General features: G+C 33.7%; 1 protein-coding gene and 1 pseudogene across 3 annotated transcripts in view; both read right to left on the bottom strand.

Annotated features, from left to right (window-relative positions):
- Positions 1-27,215, bottom strand: part of DPYD (dihydropyrimidine dehydrogenase) — an 811,527-nt gene that overhangs the window by 690,164 nt on the left and 94,148 nt on the right. The window contains exon 3 of one of the 2 annotated variants that reach the window (XM_081225179.1): positions 11,596-11,678. In XM_081225179.1, coding sequence (XP_081081305.1) covers positions 11,596-11,678 — 83 coding nt within the window. Of the gene's footprint in view, positions 1-11,595; positions 11,682-27,215 lie in introns of those variants that run through there. The other variant, XM_081225181.1, reaches the window with a different exon arrangement.
- Positions 3,904-7,883, bottom strand: LOC308612597 (cytochrome c-like; annotated as a pseudogene). Its single transcript has one exon. The product of its transcript is annotated as a cytochrome c-like (transcript).

The raw sequence follows: 27,215 nt of genomic DNA, 5'->3' as shown, positions 1-27,215 counted from the left end.
TTTTTTTTTACCTTAGTTAAATACTATCTATTTATGTTGTTGCTAATGCTGTTGTTTTAAATAGTAACTTCTAATATAATAATACATATTTTCTGTTTTGGTTTTATCATTCTAAATGTATCAAGTGGTCATAAAATAGCAGTTACAATATTAATTTGATTTTTTTCTGTAAATATTTCTTTTAAGAAAATATTGTCTAGTTACACAGTGGGCACCAGGTTGAAAGAACCAATGCTCAGATTAATGAATATGATAATGCGTTTTATAAGTATATAACTGCATCAAGTCATGCCTGATTTACTTGTGCTGTTGTTTCCCAAAATTTATAATTAATAAGTATGCAATCATTTCTAACATTCAAGTACTAATTAAAGTTCAAAGTAGAGGGCTTCCCTGGTGGCGCAGTGGTTGGGAGTCTGCCTGCCAATGCAGGGGACACGGGTTCAAGCCCTGGTATGAGAAGATCCCACATGCCGCGAAGCAACTAAGCCCGTGTGCCACAACTACTGACCCTGTGCGTCTGGGGCCTGTGCTCTGCAATGGGAGAGGCCCCCGCTCTCTGCAACTGGAGAAAGCCCTCACACAGAAACGAAGACCTAACACAGCCAAAAATAAATAAATTAATTTTTTTTTAAAAGTTCAAAGTAGAGAAAAACAGTAAATTAACATAGCTCTTAATTCATATATACCAATTGCTACCAAATCCATAAATAATCCACAAGTATTAGGTATATATTTGGTTTTATTAAACATTAGTGAAAATATAGAACTTTTCTTCTACTTCCCATGAATGGTGAAAAAATTAAATTATCTTTGGCCCATTTGAAACTGAATGACAAATCTTGCTTTCACTCATCCCTGAAGTGAATGAAAGTAACATTCTTAAGTTATGCAGTAAACAGATAATACCAAATGTATGTGTGTGTGCATACACGTGTGCATATTTGCACACATATGTGTAAACTGTGTGTATACATATGTATTCATAGTACACAAATTACATTAACTTAATTACACGGAATATATAATCAAATGCAATTAATTACATATATTTTTACATAATTAATCATTTTCCTAATGCTTAACCTACGTTTTCTAAGCTGCATTTCAATAATGTTATTAAAGTAGTTCCATCATCATTATCTAGAAAAAGTGATGGTGTGCTTTTGTCTTTATATTTTATAAAATTTGAAGATATTCAGCCTGGTTGCCCTCTTTCTGTTAGGTGACACAAACCATAGACACGTGCTTATGTGCATAGTAGAGTGTGTGCCTCTCTCTAAGAGAAATGAAAAAGATAAGATATTCTCCTCTGCATGGAAGAAAAGAGGATACTCTTGTAACCTGCTTACTGGGGGCGGAGGGTGGGGTGTGTTTTCCAGAGATTCCTGCTGATCCCTTTAGCAAAAAAAAAACTTGGAGAAATATAATTATTATAGGATCAAGAAATATGATTAAAATAGGAAGCTTACGCATTGCTTCTGCATCCAATTTCACAGGTCAAACTTTGCATGTAGTTAAAACACACACATACACACACATGGGCATTTATAATTACCTTTATTTTTGTAAACTTTGAAAACAAAAATATGTTACTAATATTGAATATGTAATCACTGATCATTATATAACATATTCAGGACTTTAAACAATTTGTGTTTACTTTTCATACCATTAAACAACCTGATTTCATTAGAAATATTTTAATAATTTCTCATTTTATTTTATACTTCTCTTCAACACCACTTCAAATTTTCTCATGCCTTAGATTTGTTTTCTAAACTACTTATTCAATTCACTATTCATAAATATTTAGGTTTCCTTCTCTTCCCCCTCCTCTTTTTTTACCATTATAAAAGAATTTCATTGAAAGTTGTGCATAAAACTGTAATTCTAACAGATATGTCTAAAAAGCAAATGAATCTCCAAACTTCAAATGCTGTCAAGCTGCAAGATTTCCTTGACTGGGACAGGGAGATTCATATAGAGATAGAAATAAAGATAGAAATTAATAGAGATAGAGTACATATATGTGGACATATATCTATATATATACAAACACACATTTCTGCATGTTATATATATATATATATATATATATATATATATATATACATACACACACAAATTTATCTACAAGTGTAAGGTTAAGTAGGATAGTGATAATATTCTTATCTTCAAGTCTTATTCAGATGGCCAAATTACTCATAGAGACAGTCTTTTACTTCAATTCATGTGGAAGTACCAGTTAAAGAAATACCAGTGTAGTTTAACCATTATGCTTAGCAAGGGATGCAAAATTAATATAACTAAAACAATAAGCAACTAAAACAATATCTAGGTACCAGGAGTAACACATCCCTTAGATCAGATGGCAAACAGCCTCAGTACCACTAGATATTAACAGAGGAATGAAATTAAAGTTGTATTTTGTAAACTAACACATCTAGAAGGGAAAAACTGAAAAATACTTATTTTTAATGTCTTTGAATCTCTTTTCAGACCTCACTCTTTCAATGAAAAGTTTAGATTGCTATTTATATTCCTTCTACCTCTCAAAGTCTAAAGTAAAGCAATAGCTTTAAAGGATTTTTACCTTTCGACTTAAATGATATTTAAAATGTACTGTATCTCTTAAAATTATTTTCCTAATTTACATAGTTATACCTTCAGTTTTAACTCTGGATACATGGCAGGGTTTATGTACACCTACAATTACTATTACACGCACCAGAAAAAAAGCCAAGAATATAAACTGTGCAACTCAACATCACCATCTAGTGACAGAATTCCTAACACGTGACAAAGCTGAGCAAAAAGGAATAGATTTCAGAGATATAATGTCCTGGTAGTTTATCTTTAGAATAATCACCTAAATGTAACAGCTCTCACTGAATATGTATGGCTCTACATATAAAATACTAACCCTTAATTGGCTATGTCTGTACTCTAAAATGTAATTTATATTCTCACCATCAAGGTATATCCACAGATCTCACAAATCTATATTTTTGTGTATTAAGTCATTATCAGAAAGCTTCATATAGTTGTTTATATTTTTTTCTTAATGAACTATATTCTATATGTAACTTTTCTTTCAGATTTTGACACCCCATTTTCTTAAGTTATTCAACTGAAGTACCTTCCAATTTCATTATTTCTACTACACATGGCCCACTACTTCCTTGGGAAGTAAAAAGGTGACAGAGACACCACGTTTTTTAAAAAGGTCCCACTTTTCCCCTTGATGTTTAGAAATGATTACAGGGGCTATGACAGGTGCAAAATATAATACAGTAATTAAATCACTTTGGTATGATAAGAGGGTTGAATTGGCAGAGATAAGGGGAAAAAATGAAAAGAAATGGAGAATTTCACCTCTAAATTCATTCTTATCATACTATAGACAGAGATTTCACCTGGAGATGATACATATTTTTCTGTCCTTAAAATTTTTTCATGTCATCATTTTCAGAAATCCTGTACAGTGTTTCCACACAGCCATGGAACTACAATGGACTCTATAAGTTAGACAAAAAATATTCCCTCTGGCATTCTACATTCTAAGACCACACCGAAGTTTTCCAGTCAATTCCATTATGTATGACATATGTAATTTATTTGAAATAAGCACTATACACCATTCAATAGAAATAATGTATACAAACATTGTAATACTTTGTATCTTCATTTTCTTAATGTTTCATAAATTACAAAGCATTCTCCCTACATTATTGTTGTTCATATCAATCCTATTAAGTTTTTAATCCTATCTTACAAAAAAGACTAAAAAAGACTAATTTATCTAAAATCACAGTTGGAGGCTAAAATCTGATTTTTGCCACTTATCCTAGATTTTGTATCTTATTTTATTCTTCTCATTTTTCCTTCTTACTTCATTATTTTTCTTTTTTCTTTTTTTTTTTTTTTTAGATGGAGAATTTTAATTAAATTGGAACAGTTAAGACCAAAAAAGGAAAGTGGACATTGTCAGTGTATCTTCAGCCCTTGCCTTAACGGGTGAATGAACACAACTTGAAACACAGGTGACTCTTGCTGGTCTATGAGATAGTGAAGGGAGCTTCTCAATATTTAAATATATTAATATAACCAGTTATAGAAATCTAAATATAAAACCAATCTCCTATAGGGTTTGAGAAGGCATTCACCATATCCCTAAATAGTTTAACATTCCTTATTCAAGTTTAATCATCTCTTTAGAAAGGGAAAACAGTGATAGTACTTGTTGAACCAGAATTACTATCAAAATTCAAAAAGCTGGCCATATTTATTTAGCCACAAGCCAATCTTATTTAAATCAGGACAGAAATATTACATCAGCCATTCATGATCTGAATTCTAGTGTATGAGATCAATTTAAATATGGTACACATAAAAAGTCATGAGACATTTGTCTCATAATAAATAAGGCAGTGGCCAACTATTACTCATTAGTAGCTTTTTTGAGATAAGCTATCAAGTCTGCCCTTTCTCCCTTCTTCTTAACGCCAGCGAAGATCATTTTTGTTCCAGGGATGTACTTCTTGGGATTCTCCAAATACTCCATCAGCGTCTCCTCTCCCCAGAGGTGATGCCTTCGTTCTTGTTGGCATCTGTGTAAGAGAATCCGACAGCCTGTCCTGTCTTTTGCCCAAACAGACCACGGAGATTTGGCCCGGTCTTGTGCTTGCCTCCCTTTTCCACAGTATGGCACTGGGCACACTTCTGAACAAAAATCTTCTTGTCCTTCTCGACATCACCCATTTTTAAATCGTTCTTTCTCCGTGCGCGACTCAGAGGTTCCCGCTCGCAAGCCGGACATCCCGCTCTCTAATCCCAAGAACACGCCAGTCCGCGCCTATGTATCTCATTATTTTTCTAATCATTCATAATATGCTCCCATTATAGAAAATTTAGAACAGAAAATTATAAGCCTAAGAAATGTGTAAGCCCACCACTCAGATATAATAGCTATTTTGCTGTATTTTATTCCTATCTTTTTTCTCTTTATTCTTTATATTCAATGGAGATCATGTTCTACGTGCAATTTTGTTTCCTGGTATTTTTCAGTGAACATGATGATACTCGTGTCACTCAAAAACACTGTGTTAAAGATCATTTTAATATCCAGATATAACTAAATATGCCATAATTTATCATTATGTATATATATTTATTGATATACCATATATATTATTTTATATTCTAGAAACTTCATTTTCTTATTATTTCCTTAATAGTAGACAATTAGGTTCTATTCAGTTTGTTTACTGTTATATTTTATAATTTGAGAAACAGTTTCAGATTGTCCATAATTTCTATGTCTTGTGCATAGTATATTTCATGAAGTTAAATTTATATGAAAAGGGGTATGTTTGTTTCAAGGTTCTTAGTAATTATTGGTACACTCCCTTCCTTAAATGCAGAAGTAATTTCAATTCCTCTTGATCTCTGAGAATGGGACAATGGCTCTTACCAGTCCATCTCCAGCACTCAAAAATCTCCTCCTCGCTGAACTGCAGTAACATCAATAACCAAGAATTAGTACTTTTTATGTAATTTATATTTTGCTTGCCATTAGAGTTGAATATTTTAAGGGTTTCTTAATCATACTTTGCCAATTAACCACTGAGCTCCTAAATTTTTTTGCATCTCTTACACTCATGGCAATACAGAACACTGATGTTGTCTTTAAATTTTGTGATTTTTTGCCATATAAAGAAGTTTTTTTTGTTTTGTTTGTTTTTTGTTTTTTTTTTTGCGGTACGCAGGCCTCTCACTGTTGCGGTCTCTCCCATTGCGGAGCACAGGCTCCGGACGCGCAGGCTCAGCGGCCATGGCTCACGGACCTAGCCACTCCGTGGCATGTGGGATCTTCCCAGACCGGGGCACGGACCCATGCCCGCTGCATCGACAGGTGGACTCCCAACCACTGCGCCACCAGGGAAGCCCCAGAAGCTTTTTTAATGCAGTCAAAGCTTAGTTTTTTCCTCAACTACTTATTGGATTATTATCTCTTTCCCCATCCAAACCTCAGAGATAGTCACTTTCATAGTTTATTGGACTGTGGCTGTCTCATTTATTTATTTATCTCTTTAATATACACGAAACTTCCTTTAATACCTGTGAGGTAAAAATATAAGGTGATTTCTTTTTTCTAAACAGCAAAACAACTGCCTCATACCATTTGCCGAACAATTCAACATGCCCTGGATGACTGGGGTACTCTAATATAACTACTTCATAGGATCTTCATAGAATAGGTAATACACAGAAAAGTTCACAAATTTCCATTTTTATCTTAAAACTGACCATATTACTAAATTCTTTTATTAATTTCTAGATTGTTTTTGTTGTTAATTCCATAGAGGTTTCTACATACAAGTCATGTCTTTAGAAAATAATAGTCACCGTGTCTCCTCCATATCATATTTGTTAATTTTGGTTTTATATCCATTACTATGTTCTGATTCCAGTTTTACTCTTCATTTTTTGAGAGAGAGTGTGCATGATGTGTATGTGTGATGTGTGTGAACGTGGTTTAGCCTTACCCTAGACTCTCCTTTGATGATAATTCCATTGGTGAGAGAAAGGTGAATGTCATGTTAGCAACTCAAAAACATCCCTCTGGGGCGATGCTGTCCAAACCATAGCCACTAACCACATGCAACAATTTGCATTTAAATTAATAAAAATTAAATAAAATTAAACATTCAGTCCTTCAGTTACACTAGCCACAGTTCAAGTGCTCAGACACACCATATCAGAGTCCCAATTAATTCTGTTGGAGAAAGTTATTTAAAATTTTTAAATCCCAAAATATGTTTCTCTCTGACACACATTTTCCTAAACCAAGTATTTTCTTAGGCATCTGGTTAGACTCTCCTTTCTGATTCCATGCACTATCATTCGAAATCAGATGCTTTCCCATGGCTACAAATATCAAAATACTTAACAAATCCCAGGCTGCAACCTCCAGTCTTTTTCCTGAGTTGCAGAGTTGTACTTTCCTTTGCCTACTGCAAATTTACACATGAGTTTACCATAGCTATCTCAAATTCATCTGAAAATTAAAATCGTCTTACTTAATCCTCCTCTTCTTTTCTCTTTCCCTATCTCAATTAATGTATATCCAAATACTCAAAATAAAAACATCTGAGTTTAAACTTACACAGTGCTGTATGTCAATTATATCTCAATAAAACTGGAAGGGAAAAAAAAGTTGAATACAAAGTCAAAAAAATTTTTTGACTTGCCCTTGATAAATGTCCTTCTTCTTATTTTTTATCTTTATCAATAATTCAACAAATAATTATTAAGCACCTAATACGCTAATACTATGGTAAGGCTAAGAATACAAAGGAGAGGAAAATAGCAATCCTCTTACCCTCATGAGATTTACTATCTAGTAGGATACACAAATAAATTAGACTTTATTCTGAAAGCATAAGAAAACTTTAAAAGGTTTTAAACAGAGCAATAGAGACTAAATCAAGTTTTTAATATATTGAGGCTATTAAGTCACAGAGTCTGATCAGATCTACCTTCTAAATATTTCTAAATTTCTCAAACACACTCTCCTCTATTGACCTCTATACCCTTCTACCTTTATCTTAGTGGAGTCACTGATTTCTCTAGATCTCTCATTCCCTCCACTGTACCCTCTACTCTACTGCCAAAACAAACTTTTTTTTTTTTTTTCTGCAGTACGCAGGCCTCTCACTGTTGTGGCCTCTCCTGTTGCGGAGCACAGGCTCCGGACGCGCAGGCTCAGCAGCCATGGCTCAGGGGCCCAGCTGCTCCGCGGCATGTGGGATCTTCCCAGACCAGGGCACGAACCCGTATCCCCTGCATCGGCAGGCGGACTCTCAACCACTGAGCCACCAGGGAAGCCCATAACAAACTTTTGAATTATTTTTTCCCAGTCTGGGTATGAGTTAAAACCTAATAAAATACTCGTTTCATTTAGCCAGCACATTCCAGAGTAGGCTGTAGCCCCTTACATGTTTTAAATAGCCGGCCACAGGTTCTCACATCCAGGATTAGATCCTCACATCTGGGATCAGGAAGAAGTACTGGAGGGGTCTAAAATGATTCCTGAGCTGGGACACTGATGAAAGAACAGGTCCAAGACTGCATGGCAAAGACTGCCCACGAACAGGGATTGGATGAGATGACAGAGAACTGAGCAAGGGCAGAGACCTCTCTTTTTTGTTCTCCGCTCATAGTAGTAGTAGAACCTTAAGAAATAAGTAGATAATACCCAACTTGATGATAAGGCCCGAACACAGCAGCCACAAAATGTCACTCTTCAGATTCAGTCCAGTTTTGTTCCAACTTCTCCAGACTACAGACACACTCAGGAGGAGGGTACCACTGTGGGTGCCCGGAGCCACCTGAGGGCTGCTGCAGAGGTTAAGTTAGTGAGAAAAAAAGGATGTTCTAGAGCCAAGCTATGTCATGCCCATGGACCAAGAGAAAAAATGCCATGGCATTTTTGGGACCAGGGAAACAACTCAAGTACTGGGGCTCTGAGTCTTCACATCAGGCATTTGATTTTTGTATCTGTCTCCCCAACTAGGCCATTAGCCCCTTGAGGGCAGAGATTCCCTTATTCATATCTGTAACCCCATTACCTGGTGTATTACAGAAACACAATAAATGTTTATTAAATAAATTAATGATTGTATCTATCCCCGCATTGTATTTTCTTACCCTATTAGAATTCTAAAAAGCTGTAAAATAATCTTCACGGTTTTATCAATATATTTAATCTTTTCACCCCCTTCCTTAAAAACCACAATCACTCCTTGAAGTAATTTAAAGTATCTATCATGGCAAGCTAGACTCTAGGTAACTGACCTCTAGAATATGGTAACAAACACATTTCCAACAAGCCTCCTGAGACCAGCCCCTGAGCTAACTGAAATTGTTGGCAAATTATTCATACCTGTCTCCCACTGCCCCCTCTCACACTCTGAAATTCTGAATAGTTCCCACCATCCCTGCCAACCTCATACTGCTTTATTTATACCCAAGGATTCTTGGCATATAAGGAGAGATATTACTGACCAAATAATTCTGCCTATATGAGTTTTGCAGGAAAACATACATTCAAAAAAGCTTGAAAAAAATTTGCTCTACATCAGACCATTTTACTGTTCTTGAAATACATCTTGCACCTTTGTTCAATACCTTTCCCTCTACCTGTAAAACTGGCCATATTCAAGGCCTAGATCAAATTTCTTATCCTCTCCATGGTTTTCTTTGATTTGACACTCTTCATGTAAGACAAAAAAAAATGATCATAGATGAGAGAACAATTAATTTTTGCCCCTTGATGCATTCTCCTTTTTATTCTATTAGTCACATAACATTATAACTTTTTGTTTATATGCTTCCATAGTCTCACATATGAAGAATGAGCTCCTGCTGTATTTTCTAAAGGCAAAAACCAGAAGTTTTTTAAAAAGTGCTAGGCCCACAGTACACTAAACTGTTGAATGCTTTTGGTAACAAGATTATTTAGTTGTGTTTGGTGAATCTAAAGATTATGAGTGTGTGTGTGTGTATGTGTAAAATATGCTGCCAATGTAAACAAAGTACATTACAGAGCCAAGTGATTAAATGTTGATTTAAATTATCTAGCCTATTGCTTTATCTCATAGCATGGATGGTTGAGAGGTTATTCCAATCAGGTAATACTTGTTTTTCTCATTAATTCATCTCTACTTCTTAAAAAGCAGAATTTTCGAAAATGGCAAGTATTACAAAATTTGGCAGAATTTAATAATCTCTTCCAACGCAGTTCTCCCATAATTCAATTTGTTTTTTTCTTGATGATGAATTTTCTATACTAATTACATCCTTCCCTTGTTCATTGTATTTCCCTCACTCACATCCATTTTCATTCACATTGCCCCTTTGCAATTCTTTCTATGTTTTTGGCCTTTTATTCAAAGCTTCAGAGCTGGCATTCTCTTTGTCTTCCTGTGGGTCTATGGGTTTACTTCAAACTGAATAGATATAAAAATACAGAAAATAACTGTACAGTTCTAAATAAATATTGTTACGCTTAACATATTCAAAGTTATTATAATAAACATTTACAAAAATGATGTTTTCAATTTATACCTGTGGTAGTTTCAGGTAGAGAATAAAGAATATATTGAAAAACAGCAGTTCAGTCATAACTTCTGCATTGGCCTTTTCCACAATACATTCTACTCTTTATTTTAAATTTACGACTATTTTCAATAACTTTAACTTTCTGAGAATGTCCACTTGCATTGTATATAGATACAAATTCGCTATTGTGGACTCAGCTTTATTTTTCCCTCTTTTTTATTAGTAAAGACATTAACAATAAAATAGGCTCACTTGCTCCAGCTGGTAATTTCTCAATACTAGTAATATATTATTCCTCTTTTTGTGACATCATAATCATCTATATAGAAGTACCATGTATCTTTGTGTAGAAGCTACTGTTTCCATTAAATTTAATTACCTCCCCCTGTGGTTTTAAATAGAAGTGGCTTCAAAATGAGGGCAGCTTCTATTAAATTTAATTACTTTCCCCTGCTGCTTGCGTGGTAAAAGGGAGGTCACTAAATGAGAGCAGCTTCTAGCCTAAAGTATATGGTAACTGTGTGCCAGCAATAACAAAATTGTGCCCAAAATACCCTTCTAGGGAGCTTCATAGGTTTATCCTTTCTCCTATTTAAAATTTTTTCTTTAGCCTTAATTTAAGCCCTTAAAAAATGAGCATGGATAGAAGGAGATATATTTTAAAACTCAATTTTAGTTTCACAGGCTAAATCAAGGCAAATATACTATTTCTGTACAAATATATTGGAAATTATCCCACTCAAAGGTTCAAGCTCAGAACTTTTAAGATTAACATCATTTGTTGTCGTTTCTCCAGCTGTAAGGATGCCAAGTTTTATTCTTCACACATTTTCAATGTCTAGTAAAAGCCTTCATTGATTCTGATCAGATGGATTTAAAGACTGCTTCCTAAAAGTTATTAAAAAGGTATTAAGTTTAGGGAGATTTCAGAAAAATATTCAGAAATAGTAATGTTAAAAAGGAAAAAAAAGAAAATCCATCAGGTTCATTATAGACTGCTGTATTTGAAAAAAAGTTAATCTGTATGCTTTATAATAGTATGAAAACGTATATCAGTTTAAAAATACTATGGTATAATCCTATAAAATATTTTAGTTAAATATTAATTAGGAGAAAATACTACTCAGTTAAAACACCATTGTACTATTTATTTTTTTATACAGGCAGAATGTAGATGAACAACATTTCCATTCAATCACACAGTTTAGTATAAATATAAAACAAGACACCCCTTAAGCATTTTAAGTAACAAATTAAACATTTACATTTTTTACTGTGCACTGAGGCTTAACATTTATGCAGCTTCAAAACCAAAGTACAGCCTCAAGGGAAGTCTCTCCACTGACAAATTAATACCTTAGAGAACAGAGCTGAATGGTGGCAATGAACTCATTTGTTCCCCCAATAATGAAGAATGACTTTTTCTTTACCACATCTGTGACTGTTGCTATGGTGACCCAGACTTACCTCATTGCTTCTCGGAGAGCTCCTCGTTCACCAAGAGTCGTGTGCTTGATGTCATCAAAATTATTCTCCAGCTTCTCGCAATTCTGCAACATATTAGAAAAATGCATTAATCCTCCAACATCCTGAGATAAAATTATATCTATGCAATTATGTAAAATATAATTGATTATATTGATTATGGACTCAAAAATATGCACACCATTTTAATTGGGTAGGATTCATTAAAATTGACTGTGAATTCAACAGTAACAAAATAAAAACGTTTTATGATACAGCTGTCACAGAAGTCTTATCAATTTTTCAAAATTGGGTAAACAGAAGAAATGAGTATTATATAAAAGTAGTACAACTTCTAGAGTTTTGAGGTTTAAAAATTAGTTCTCTAAAATAATCTCAAGTATATCAAAGCCAACTGGAATTCAAAAGAAAGTCAATAAAGTTTGAAATTACAATAAATTGTATATGATTAATATCCAGTTCTAAAATATTAGTATTTACTGATATGGAAAGATAAAGTCCAGGCATAATATAATAATAAATGTTCAAACATTTTGAAATCAAAATTTTAAAATTAGATTTTTAAATAACAGTTATACAAATTGTTCATATATATATATATATATATGTATATATATTTGAAAATAAATAAGTCCAATCATTAAAATTAAGTGACATTACATCACGCTCTTAGCATTACTGGACTGAATTTTCTAAGAGTTTTTCTGTTTAATTTTAATTATGCTTTTATATGTAAAACTAACTTAATCTCATATGACCCTAATAAGTTATCAGAACATAATATATAGGATTAAATTTTAGCCTAAAAAATGTATCCATATGTATCTTTTGGCACATTAGATTTCATGTATTTAGGTAATAAAATAATTGGACTTAGCATTTTAGTTAATTTAACAGTAAAACTAAATAAAATTTTAACATTAATGGGTTCTATTTTAAATTGTAAATAAGTATGCTGGATTTTACAAAAATACAGAATTTAGATTAATAATTTCCAATGTGTAAGAATTCATTGATTTAAAACTCATTGTTATATATACCATTATCTTACCTTGATATCTTTTTAGATCGGCCAAATTAAGGCAAAGATCCTTTTTAACACATAGTTATATGTTTTACAATGAAAATCTTGAATATTAGCAAAATGTATCTAAAATAATTTGAATTCTGAATAAAAGTCCTTTTTTGGATATGTAAGTTGCAAATATCTCCTGCTCTGTGTCTTGTCTTTTCACTTTTTAATAGTATCTTTTCATAAAGAGAATTTCTTATTTTTAAAGAGGCCCAATTTATTATTGCTTTAATTTATGGTTAGTGCTATTTGTGTCCTGTTTAAGAACTCTTTGATTTCCTCAAGGTTATAAATTTATTTTCCTATATTTTTCCCACAAAGCTTTATTACTTTGCATTTCATATTTAGATGTGTAATTCATCTGGGATTGATATTTGTGTATCTGTATAACAGAAAATCACACCATACAGGTCAGCAGTTAAATCAGTACTATTTATTGAAAAGGCCATAATTTCCCCACTTTAATTCATCTTTTCCATAAAGTAAGACACAGTATACATAGGGTCTGTTTCTGGAGTCCATAATGGCCAACTGCTCAATTTCCTATATTTGTGCTAGTATCACACTGTTTTAATTACTTATATCTATAATAAATAAAGAACTCCTACAAGTAAATATGAAAAAAAACAGACAATTCAATGTAAAATGGGCAAAAGACTTACATAAACACTATATAACAGAGACTATACAAATAACTAATTTAAAAGAATATGCTCAACAGCATTAGTCATGATAAAGATGCAAATTTTAAAAATGAAATATCACTACACACTTTGAAAATGTGTAAAATGAAAAAGATAGATGATACAAAAGTGGGTTTTTTTAGTACAAAAAGCAACTGAAGCACTGCTGGTGGAACTGTAATTTGTTAAAACCACTTGATAAAGCTTTTTGGTAGCACTTTCAAAAGCTGAACTTTCATGTCTTGGAATGCACCCAGAACAAATATATAATATGTTCGCCTAAAGTCGTATACAAGAATGTTAATTGTAGCACTATCCAAATTTCCCCAAACTGGAAACAAGTCAAATGCACATAAAGATGGAATATATAAATCAACTGTGTTATATTACTACAATGGAAAATACACAGCAATGAGAATGAACAAACTACATCTACGTGGAATAACATGGATTATCTCACAGCCATAGTATTAAATAAAGTGACACACAAAAGATCACATAGGAAAATTATTCCACTTAAATGAATTTAAAAACCAAGCAAAGCTGGGCTTCCCTTGTGGCACAGTGGTTAAGAATCTGCCTGCCAATGCTGGGGACACAGGTTCGAACCCTGGTCCTGGAAGATCCCACACACCACGGAGTGACTAAGCCCATGCACCACAACTACTGAGCCTGCGCTCCAGAGCTCACGAGCCACAACTCCTGAAGCCCGGGCGCCTAGAGCCCGTGCTCCACAACAAGAGAAGCCACCACAGTGAGAAGCCCGCGTGCCAAAACGAAGAGTAGACCTCGCTCACCGCTCACCGCAACTAGAGAAACCCTGTGCACAGCAACGAAGAGCCAACACAGCCAAAAATAAATAAATTAAATAAATAAATTTTAAAAAATTACCTTTAAAAGAATAATAACTTGGAAACAAAAATAAGCAAAGCTACAGTGAATAGTTCAACAATAAAAGTAAGAAAACAATTCCATTTATAAGAATATAAAAAAGAATAGAATACTACTTAATAACTTTAACAAAAGAAGCATAAGACTTGTGTACTGAAAAGTACAAAACATCATGATAAAAATTAAAGAAAACCAAAATAAATGGTAAGACATCCCATGTTCATGAATTAGAAGACTTAATATTGTTAAGGTGGCACTACTCCCTAAATTAATCTAAAGTTTCAATGTGATTCCTGTCAAAATCCCAGCTGAATTTTCTTTTTGTAGATTTTGATAAGCTGATTCTAAAATTCATATGAAAATAGAAGGGACCCAGAATAGCCAAAACCTTCTTAAAAACAGAATAGCAAAGTTGAAGGCCTAACACTTCCTGATTTCAAAAATGACTATAAGCCTACAGTTATCAAGACATATATCCACATATATATAAACAAATGTTCATAGCAGCATTATTCGTAACAGATAAAAAGTAGAAAAAATGCAAGTCAATAAAATGATAAATGGATAAGCAAATATGGTATACCAATATAATGATATACTATTCAGCCATTAAAAGGTAAGTTCTGATACATGATGAGCTTTGAAAACATTATGCTAAGTGAAAAAGCCAGATACAAAAGGTCACATTGTATCAATTCATTTATATAAAATGTCGAATACAGGCATATCCATAGAGACAGGAGATTAGTGGTTGCCAGGGGCTGCAGAGAGGGAAGGAATTATTGCTAATGGTAACAGAGTTTCTTTTTGGGGACACGAAAGTTCTGAACTTAGTGGCGATCGATGCACAACACTGTGAATATACTAAAAACCACTGAATTATATGTATTTTAAATGAGTGAACCTTATGGTATGTGAATATATCTCAATAAAGCTACTATTTTAAAAGTAGGCAAAACTAGTCAAGGTGTTGGAAATTAGTGGATAGTGACTACAGGAGACAGAAGAGGGTCTTCTAGGGCACTGTTTAATTCATTTTGTGAAAATTCATGGAACTGAATACTTAAGATCTGTTTAGTTTTCCATATGTAATACTGCAATGAAAAGCTTTAAGAAGAGAGTTCGAATTCTGGTGAAGGAATCATAATGCAGTAATATATCACTACAGTTAAAGAATGCAGATAAAGAAGTTCATAGTATCTGACACAGTAAGTGTTAGCTACCAGCTAATAATAATAAAATAACATTTTATTATTTACTAAAATTCTGTACTAAAGATCCAATTCCTGTAACTTACCCTGAGAAGTTTTTGATACTTCATTAACTAAATTATGAACTTTTTCTCTACAGAGTGATAGTCTTAAAGAATGACATTTACATGACTATAATTGCAAAGATGAATAACTAAATTATTCGAATTAGATGGCCTTTGAAGAACACTTTCCCAGTACTTCTGGGATAAAAATTAGTCTGGACCTCTAAGGCAGAAAGCAGTGTTTTCCTTAGGAAAAAAAAGAGGCAGGGTGGGGGGGACACAAATATAAATTTTACACTGAACAGATTATAGTGCCCTTTCAAATATTTCTATGGAAATAATAATATTTTTTTAGAAGCTTTATGTTCATAGGTGTTCAATGCAGCATGTTTATGACAGTGAAATATTGGGGGGGATTCTAAATTTTCAACAATAAAAGAATGGTTAAATAAAGCACTTTAAATTTGAGGGATATTATGCATTAATTACAAACGCTGTTTAGATAGAGTTAGCCAATGTTTGTTTGACGTTGTGTAATTTTTTTTAAAAAGACACTATAAAATTGAATATGTTGGGCTTCCCTGGTGGCGCAGTGGTTGAGAGCGCCTGCCGATGCAGGGGACACGGGTTCATGCCCCGGTCTGGGAAGACCCCACATGCCGCGGAGCGGCTAGGCCCATGAGCCATGGCCGCTGAGCCTGCGCGTCCGGAGCCTGTGCTCCGCAACAGGAGAGGCCACAACAGTGAGAGGCCCGCGTACCGCAAAAAGAAAAAAAAAAAAAATTGAATATGTTGTATGATATGATTACAATTTTGGAAAACAAAACAAGCAAAGCCAAAAACGACTAGAAATGAAATAGTAACTCAGATTATCTCAAAATGTTGAATAAACAAGGGTTTATTTTTTTACTTATAGTTTTCAGTATTTTCCAAGGTTTCAGTTATAGTTTATATTTCTTTTTGACTTCAAGATTAAAAAAATTAAGAGTTTTTTTAAAGATTGTGGAAGTATTTGTATATTCTATGCTGAATATGCTATTTTGTAAAATATAATACAAGAAGATAATTGCTAGCAATAAAAGAAATTTAATATAAGATAGGACTTGACTTTTCCAATATTTATTTTTTCTATTAAATATGCACTTGACTAATTAAGATCTCTGCCTCCTTTGATTATTTGCCAATGAGTTCATGAAAGGTTTAATATTTCAAATTGTCCAAAAAAAGTTTCCAAACATCAGTTTGATTTCTTTACTTTTGTACACCCAAAAAGAGGTATAAGGATGTACACAAAGCAGTAAAAGAAAATAAAGTCTTATAATAAAATCAGTTACACTTATTTGCTATATTCAACCTACAACATAGCTTAATGTGAACAACTGATACTCAAATAGTGCCACTTGGGCTAAGCGAATACCTGAAAAGACCCAAACACAACTACTAGTTATATAATATTTGGAATGTACTGTTTTTAACTCTCATATATTTAAACTTAATAACAGATGACTAGTATTTATTCATGATTCTAAACAGACTTCGCAATACAGTTTTTAGAGTTGCATAATATTCTACTGTACCCATGTGCTATTATTTATTTAGCTAATTCCTTTTTGGTTTGGTTTGGTTGTTTGTTGCTAATGCTATTATAAACATAAAACAAGAATAGATGGCTAAAAATTAAATAAAAGCTTAAAAAGTATTAAGAAAAAATAAATATTTATTGACTGGGATTATTCATTCCAACTAATTTCCCATCTAACTCAAATTGTTTTCATCTAAAATATATTCAAATTACGTGACTATGGTAGAGTCAATAATCAAATTCAGGATTACTGATTCTATATCTCATTCTTGTTCCTGAATTTAACTGTTAATGGAAAACAATGCATGTTTTCTCTGTGCTCATAAAATTATACTTATTTTTTTCTAAGTTTGCCATAAACCCAACCCCATCAATTTAGATGAATCACTGCTAAGAGTCTCACATTTAAATCTTAAGTTGGAAAAAGGTTTCATAACCTTGTTCTTTCAAACTTTACTGACTCTTGATATGGAAAACAGCACCTATCACTTCCCCACAAGTGGTTTACATATCAGATGTGGAAATAGATATTTCTATTTAATTGTTTTGGGCATACTTTTCATTTTTAATATATCTCCCACTTTGGATATACATAAATATATACACAGATACACACACATATACACATACAAATGTGTTTGCTAAATGGTGTCATTTAATAGAAATAAATCTGTACCTTGACAAGGTATTTTTGTTTTTTATGGTTGGTTTTCAAGAAAATCTTAGAATCTTTGATTTTACCAATAGAGATTAACAAAATCAAATAACATTATATCTGAATCTCTTTATTTAAGAACAATTGTCTTCAGTTAGGGTACTGTCTTCTCACACGCTACCTATAGGAAATGTGAGATTTAATCATTAAAATCAATGGAAATGCTAGAAAAGTCGCGCTACTGTAATTAAGAGAGAATTTTAAGATCTCAATTTAGCCATTTAAAGTAACTCCCTACACCACAGCAATAATGCCCACGGCAAAACAAAGTCATAGATAACAAATATTTAAGGCAGCCTGCTACAGCTGTGTGACACAGCAGCTTAGAATCAAAAGGAAACACCGATGGAGTCCACAAAAACCTCTTTTCATCCCAATATCCATTTCTGAGTCCCTTGGGAAAAAATAATAAAATGTAAAAAGCAAAAAAAAAAAAAAAAAAAAAAAGCTTTTACTATTTCTTATAATTTATAAATCATTTCAAAAAAGTGAATGTTAATCTGATCAATTTTTGGAAGAGGTCAATTCACAGTAAAATCCATGTGTAGACAACCTTTTCAAAACAGAATTCTTGTGGAAATTTTACTCTTTCAGATTTATATTTTTAAAAATTATACAGATGGTTTCAGAATCTCAGACAAGTCTAGACGTTACTACAAAAAAATGCATTTGCCTCCCTTCTATGTGGTAAATTGACAGCATAAAGAAAAAATACATATACTTTCTTGTTTGTCTGTTTTTTCTTCTGGTCCTGAAATCCCTCATCACTTTCCTCCTCTTTGCTACCTGCACTGTGGTTTTAAACTTTATTTTGGTCTCCACTGCTGCAGAGAAACAAGTTCGTGAAGGACATTAAAGAAGAAACAAACAAAATTACTGGATTTTGAGTTTTTAAAGGCCTATCCCTGGCATGCATAAATAGGGTGGAAAGACTGCTTGATTGTCTAGCTTTTCCAGCCACAGAGATAGGAGATAACAACATTCTTCTGAAGACAGAGTGAGAGAAAAGTTGGACACAGAAGCCTTAAGTAGCACCACTGAGCTCACTATGGCTCCAGGAATTGAGGACAGGCAAAGATATCAGAGCTGACTGAGAGAGAAAGTGTTCCAGAGCATCTGAAGGTATTTCTTCATTTTAATGATGAGAAGCCTCAAATTTAATAGTGATTTTATCTGGAAGGGGTTAAAATGACATATTTTACCATGAAGTGGAATGGGAACCCAAAATGATTATTGAATAACAGAAAAGGAAAGAATGTTCCATGTTTCACACTCCCTGAGTCTGCAGAAAACTTACTGTCCCCAACAGAATAGAGGAAATAAACAAGTCTTGTAAATATTTAAACAGTCTAATTGTTACCTTCACCAAAAATACCTGTGTCCTGAAGAAATCAAATCCAAGACTTTTTTTAAGAACAATATATGAAAGCAGCAAAGAAGAGATACAAGAGTTAAATTCTAATTAAGACAAATGTTAGTCTTTTTCCAGAATGAGATAAACATCTCAAGCAATTAACATTTTTATCTGCTCATTCTCTCCATAGATAAAATTAAGCATCAGATACTTTAGATGAGAGGCAGAGAGACTCACTCTCATGTCCACCATCAGTAACATTTTCCTAACATTAGGGACAACTGTAAGTAAAATGGAGCCAATGTCTTCTATCAAAGTCTATTCTCAGCCCAGTTCATATGAGTACGGATCTGAGAAAAATTATAAACTTTATGTTTAAATAACAAATAACTTAATACGCTGTTCATTACAGGGTGAAACCATGTAACTCAGATTGGGACTTGAAGCCACATGCCAGGACTCAAACCTGGCCTAAACCCAGATTGGGACTTGAACCCATGGTCTTTTAATTGAGATCACACACCTGGTCTCAGGACTTAATGAAGCTCAGGTTCTTGATGTTCTTGTCGCAGAAAGAATTCAGTGAAAGACAAAGTGATAGGTAAGAAGTGGGTTTATTCAGAAAGAAACACACTCCACAGGCAGAGTGTGGGCCATCTTAGAAAGCAACAGGCCCCGAAATATGAGGTGGTTAGTTTTTATGGGCTGGGTAATTTCATAGGCTAATGAGTGGGAGGATTATTCCAATTATTTTGGGGCTGGGGTGGGGATTTCCAGGAATTGAGCCACCAACTACTTTTTGACCTTTTATAGTTGGACTCAGAACGGTCATGGCACTGGTGCGTGTGTCATTTAGCATGCTAATGTATTACAATGAGCATATAATGAGGCTCAAGGTATACTGGAAGACAAATCTTCCACCATCTTGTACCTAGTTGGTTTTAACCAGTTTTTGTAATGTCCTATGGCTATGTCATTATTTTAAAGGCTGTGCCCTGCCCCCTTCCCTCCTGTTTCAAGGGGATTCTATATGTTAGTGTAGGATTATTCCAGAATACAATTTCAGTCATAAGTAAGGCATAGGGGACTCTCCAGGATGTAAAAAACTTTCAAACAATTCTAAAAATGAACTCGCCCATGGTGATGACTGATACTTCCTATTTTTCAAGTGCCTCGTAATTTCCTTTGACCAAGATAATTGCATGAGAGAGCTGCAACCATCACAGCAGATGCAAGACAGACAATCTATTTTGTAGGAAAGAAGGAAGGTAAAGGCAAAGGGTAACTAAAAAGGAAAAGGGGACACAGGGAGAGAATGAATGAACAAACTACTCCTCAGATTAGCAAGTACAAGAACAAGAAAAATCAGTGATTAGTAATAAAACACTGGAACAAAAAACAGGCCTATTAGCCTAAATACCATGGAGCAAGAAAGTGAGAACACACAGGAAAAAATGGAAGGACATGAAAAGTATTGAATTTAGGGCTGACCAGACATTCCATTGGCTACAACAGGCAAATGTTATCTCTACTTAAATAGTAGGAAACTGGAAATCCATATCAGCAACCAAGGTAAATGTTATAGTTTTTTGGCATATAAAGATGAATTATATTAATAGTAAACTAGCTAATAACATGAAGGGCTTACTCTGTGTTAGACACTTTTCTAGGAACTTTACCCATTTAATCTGCACAACAACCATTGAGATCCATACTTTACAACTGAGGAAACAGGCACAGGGAGATTAAGAGAACTTGCCTAAGGTCATATAGCTAGTAAGGGATAAAGCAGGGATTTGAACCCAAGGAGTCTGTCCTCAGAGCCAGACTCAAATCCCTCAGAGACTACTTCAAAAGAGTAAACTGAGTAAAGTGAATATAATAAAGTTCTGCATAGGTCCTACTCTAGACGTTTGTTGTTAAATTTAGATTACTGGATTGGATGGATAAGAGTTTACTAATAAAGTGGGGCATAAGTTTGTACAGAATACTGTCTTATTTCTTTCTGGATGTGCTATACTTTACAAGGTAGAAAATAAGGAATCCAATATACAGATGTTTAGGCAAAATTAATACCCATAAATATTTTGCATGCAACAGTCTTTATTTGGGTCTGTGACACCACTGTGACAAATATAATGAGCAATTAAATTCCCAAATGCTCAGATTTTGGCAGCAATTAAAGTAGAAACTAGAAACTAAGCATCAAAAAGAACTGGTTTTGGTGGCCTCCTGCCAAATGAATCCCCATGGGTTGAGAGAAGGTCTAGGGTTTCAACTGTGATAGATTTTACAGTGTTTTAATATCTCATCTGTATTAAGGATTGTATGAAAGTATGATAAAACAAATGAGTAAAATATCAACAGCAACATGGGGGAAAAGTAACACACAAGAAGATCTCTGAATGCTGAGAAATTTAAACACGATCACTGAAGTATCTTTGCTTAACTAAACCAAACAATAACAAATTCAACCAAGTATCTAGTGATTCACATGCTGGATGGGGCAGGAAAGAAGCAAAAAATTCAGCAAATTACATTATTAAATAAAAGAATTGATGGTATTACCATATAATTTAATTTCTATTAGGACAGCATTTCCTTTATGAAATAATCACAATAACTAGAACTAAATAGATTGGATCTAAAATTTATATAGTAACCTAATTTTTTAAATTAGTAAATTAATTTTAATAAATGAGGAAACAGTTTTATATTATTAAGGTCACAGAGAGTTAATGGCACAGCTACTAGAACTTTAGTCTCATAATTACTAAATAACAAAAGCTGAAGTTAATCAATTAAATTTCAATTCAGAAAAAAAAAACTTGAAAATCTACTGTTAGGCATCATACTAAGCATCAGGGATATAAAGGTAAATAAGAAAAGACCCCCATATTGATCACAATCCAGTGATCACATAGAGAAGAGAGAGGAATTAACTGTCCTAGAGCAGAGATGTCTATGAGTTAATGACTTCTAAACATGTCTTTGAAATGAGTCAAAATTTTCCAGATTAAGGGAGGCTGAGGAGGGGCGAGAAGGCAAAGGTAGTGGAATTGGCTCTAGCCTCAGACCTCAGCATTACTGCCTACTAGTTGTAGGTCCTTAGGCAGGACACTCAGTTTATTCTAAGCAAAATTTACTTGAACCTTCTAGCACGGTCATCAAAATTAAATAATACATGTAAATTACTTAGTACACCAAACAAATAGAAGGTTTTCAATAAATGGAGGAAGCAAAGGAAAAGAATAAAGAGGAGGAAGAGGAAGAGTATCCATGAACCCCACCATAATCCTAATGGATCAGACATTATGGAGTGGGGTAGAAAAAAGTGCATTTTTCATGTCTTCCAAGTGATTCTAATGAGTAATAAAGTAAAATCAATAGTCTTTATGGGTAAAAGAAGATTTTTAACTTTTTGATCATAAGATCCCTATGATAATATAATGAAAATCATGATCCTTTCCTCTTAAAAAATTAAATATTCACAAAAAATTCATATGCATATATATACAATATGCTACATACAATTTCAATGAGCCAGTGGATCCCCTGAAGCCCATCTATAGCCCTATGTCTATGCGCACCAAATTTTAATATGAGGAAGGATGATTTTGTAATGAATCTAGATGACATAGAAATGAAAGTTATAAATATAATGTCCAAGTACATTGAGAAGCAAGGGGTCCAAAAGCTGGCAAATTTCTATTTTTTGATAATGATGCTTAAGTTTAAGTATTCATATTACTAATAAAATATATGTTGCAAAAGTCAATCCTGTTGCCAAGCTAAAATGAAAGCAAGTCATTCACTCATTCATTCATTCAACATTTATTTAGATTCTAATACGTGCCAGATACACGGTAGTCACTGGGGATACGAAGGTTTAAAAAAAAAAAAAAAAAAAAAAAACCTCTTCATGTTCAAAAACACAATTTCAGTTCAATAAGGAAACTATTATCAGGCAAGTATGTCCAACATCCAGTGGAAGAATCCTTGCATATTAATGCGATCATTACAAATCTCAGATGACTGGAAGCCTGCAGGACCCATAGGGAATTAACACCACAGAGGCCACAAGTTTTATGGAGGCAATTATAAATTTACATTTCAAAATCTGAACAATTTAAGTAAAATAGCACACTCCAAGCTATAAAGCTACAACTCTAAAGTAATTTAGCATTGATTAATTTAATGATTTTCTTTAGGCAGTAAGGTAAACGGGGAAAAGTTAATACCAATGCCTATGTTTCTCATGAAGTCAGAAATTCCTAAGGTCTAAGTTCCTCCAAAGAATGAGTCAATTAGATGAACTTACTCTTCCAGTAAAATGTTATGTTTTAAATCTTGGCACTCAGCAAAAAGCCTCAAAACTAGCCCCACTGAAGTTCTTTATGACTGAAGTAAGAAATAATAATTATATTCAGATTTTTAAAAGTCCAGATGAATATTCTAATACCAATATACGATTTCCAGTTCTAATCCAGAGTTTCATATTTCAATAGATAATTGCTTTTCCCTTCGGTATGTCTTAACTAGTCTAATCCTTTCAGTGAACATTAAGACATAATCATGTTTAGCTAATGTCATTTCACTAATGGTGGCCAGCTTACAATCAAGCCCTATCTAGGAGAATCTCGTATGAGTCACAGTGAAATAGAATATAATATAGTAGGAGACGTAGGACCTGTGGAGACAGAAAATCTGTTTTTAAGTTCCAGCTTTACAAGTAAACTGTTTTTATGTTCTTAGGAAAATGCTTAACATCTCAGTCTGCAAATATTTCCTCATGAAATGAAGATATCAATGAAAATGATAAAAGTAATGACACACACTTCAAAGTGTTGTGAGGAAAAATTAAATGAGATCATGTATGTGAAAATATACTCTAAACAAGAAAGCATGTTCAAATAGTGCTATACATTTTTAAATGGATAGAATAAATCTCATTTCCAGGCTCACAGTCTAAGTCAAAATGTATTTTAGCTACAATTACCTTGAAGATTTTAAATTTTAACTCTTATCCATGGTAAAAATTAAGTAATATTTTAGTACTTTCCCAAGGTGAGCAAAAATTAAAAACAGTTCTGCTGCAGAATCCTACCTGCTGAGCATTAATTCCTATATCTAAAGGAGGAAAACAAAATTCAAGATTGAGTATTTACTTTTTAATCTTAATTTCTTATTCAAATTACCACATAGGTCTTTACATAACGTATGGTTATATTTTGTCTTTTTTGGATTTTTTTTTTAATATTTATTTATTTGGCTGTTTCGGGTCTTCGTTGCAGCACGCGGGCTCTTAGTTGCAGCTCACAGGCTTCTCTCTAGTTGTGGCATGCGGGTTTTTTCTCTTCTCTAGTTGTGGTGCATGGGCTCTAGGGAGCGTGGGCTCTGTAGTCTGTGGCACGTGGGCTCTCTGGTTGAGGCGCTCGAGCTCAGTAGTTGCGGCACACAGGCTTAGTTGCCCTGAGGCATGTGGGATCTTAGTTCCCTGACTAGGGATTGAACCCACATCCCCTGTATTGGAAGGCGGATTCTTTACCACTGGACCACCAGGGAAGTCCCCATATGGTTAGATTTTGAATGAGTCTCACTTGGTTTACAGGATAACCAAATGAAAAACAATTATCATTATTTCAAAAAATATTGTGGAGTACTATGTGCCAGACACTGCCAATCTCAAATCACTATATAAACCTTAATATTTGCTTTTTAGAAGTCATTATTATTTACTTATTCACCTAATCTTGAAGGGGAAAAGCCTTTCAACGAGCAATTTAAATAATGAAAATCTACTTCAACTGCAAAGTTTGCTCACCTTCAAGCTCTGTTTGATAGGACGGATCTCATTTACTACCAGGCTTCCTGAACTCAGTTTGCTCAAGTGACAGTGCCTCCTTGCTGTTCCTTCTGCACAAAAGCACCCTTTCTCCTCAGGGCCTTTGCACATGCTGTTCCCTCTGCCTGAAATGTTCTTCTGCCAAATATTCACATGGTTTACTCTTTCATTTCATTCAGGTCTCTATTTAAATGGCACTTCTTTAGAAACATCTTCCCTAACCACTGTCTCTAAAAATGAATTTATCTTCACTCTCTCTGCCACCTTTCCCTACTTCACTATTCTTCTTCATTACAGTTATTATACCTAACATTATATTACATGTTATGGTATTTTTAAAATACTGACTGTATTCATAAAGGCAAGTGGTTGTTTTTTACTTATAAATATTGACTATATTTATGAAGGCAAGATGATTTTTTAATTAATTTATTTACTACTACATTTCCACATAGTAGTTAACCATTAAAGGCTTGTTGAATGGATGGTCTAGGAGCTTTCACATACATGAATCAGATGCTACCTTCAATTAAAAGTGAAAAATGATGTCAGTGAAGGCAGCTAGCTATCTTTCCTCCAAGAGACCTTCCATTGTAGCCTTATCTTGACAACTACTTCATGGTCCAAATTTGGTTACTCAGTCTTGCAAACTAACAGCTAATTTTGTCAGTCTGCCTTTCATATTTTGTCTCACATTAACCAAGTTAAATGAAACAGAGATACCAAAGTAGAATGCAAATGCAGTCATTTATTACATGAAACTGTTACAGGGACCAGACTGTTATGATAACATAAACAGTGAAATTTAACTTTCAGGAAATTCCATATGGAATGGCAAATAAAAATCAATGTTGGTTAGTGAGCATAGATTCTAATGAAAAGAAATCAGACTTTAAAAAGTGTTACTTCAAAAGAGACAGCATAGAGTATTCTTTCATTCCACAAAGAGATCATTACCAGTGCTTTACTGGACATGAATAGACACTGCCCTTGTTGAGCTTTATAACTCATCTTCTCCTGATTCTAGAGTTAAGTACTCCTAATGGACATTTGGGTAGAGCTAACCCAAACAAGTCTTTATCTGCCAGTTGAGTCTCCCAAACTTTTTAAGATAATTTTTCCTGTACATACTCGTAAGTCACAACAAAATGCTCTTTGTGGTGCCAAAAAAAAAAAAATCAAAAAGAAAACATTTGCAAGTCACTATAGTAAGAAAACAAGGACTTCCAAATAAGTACTTAATAAATTGCTAAAATGGAGGGGAAAAAAAACAAGAAAGCAAAACAAAACCAAAAAAACCTGAAAGTACTAGAAACTGATGGTGTTTATAGAATATGCCTGCTAAGAATAAGAAAAGTGGGGAAAAAATTGGATTACAAATCATAATCTACATTTGTATCATTTTCTCAAGACGTTGCTTCAAATCCTAGCTCATTTACAGCACTCTCATCCAGTTCAGCCTATGATATCTACTAAATAGCATGGGTGTATATTTTTTTGATGAACGGCAAAAGCTTACTGGCCAAACTGGACCTTCCTGTGTTCAGTGATACGGTGGAAGATGGACAAAAAGCTACAGAAGGAATGGAAGCTTTGATCACCTTATTTGTCTCCTAAGCTTGGGTATGTGCGCTCATATTTAAATACCTCTTTAGCACTGGAGGGCATGCAGACCACTGTTCACCATGAATTAGCTCCCTTTTGGCAGTTCCTTGCTATGAACTTCAAATAAATGACAGAACTTTGTATACCTTCAAATAACCCTCTGGTAGATATTTTGAGTCCTGCTATGCTAAATGAGGCCAATAAGAAAAACCTAATTCCAAGAAGATCAGAAGGTTCCCAAAAGACAACTCTTCAAGTGTTATATATTTATGAGTTAATTTCTATAAAAAGTATTTCTACCAAAACAAAAAAATTCATTTTCTTAATATTAATAAATTCACAGTACCAAGCACTTCATATACTTGCTGATTTGTTATCGTAGAGAAGGATCAATACCAGTCCGAGTAATCTACATTAAAATGCCCATCAACCACATGATCCAACAGCTATTTACCTTTGTCATGTAGAAGCTTGAAAATAAAGTATTTACTAATAGTTTTACTAACATCAGTATGCCCCCACTAAATTAATTACCACCACTACAAAGGCAGAGGTACAGAGTTGTTCTATATAGGATCTTAAGCCTATTCAAAATTAAAA

Source organism: Mesoplodon bidens (assembly GCF_964165515.1).
Source record: "Mesoplodon bidens genome assembly, chromosome: 2".
Taxonomy (NCBI): Eukaryota; Metazoa; Chordata; class Mammalia; order Artiodactyla; family Ziphiidae; genus Mesoplodon; species Mesoplodon bidens.
This window is presented reverse-complemented; position numbering and strand designations above follow the sequence as displayed.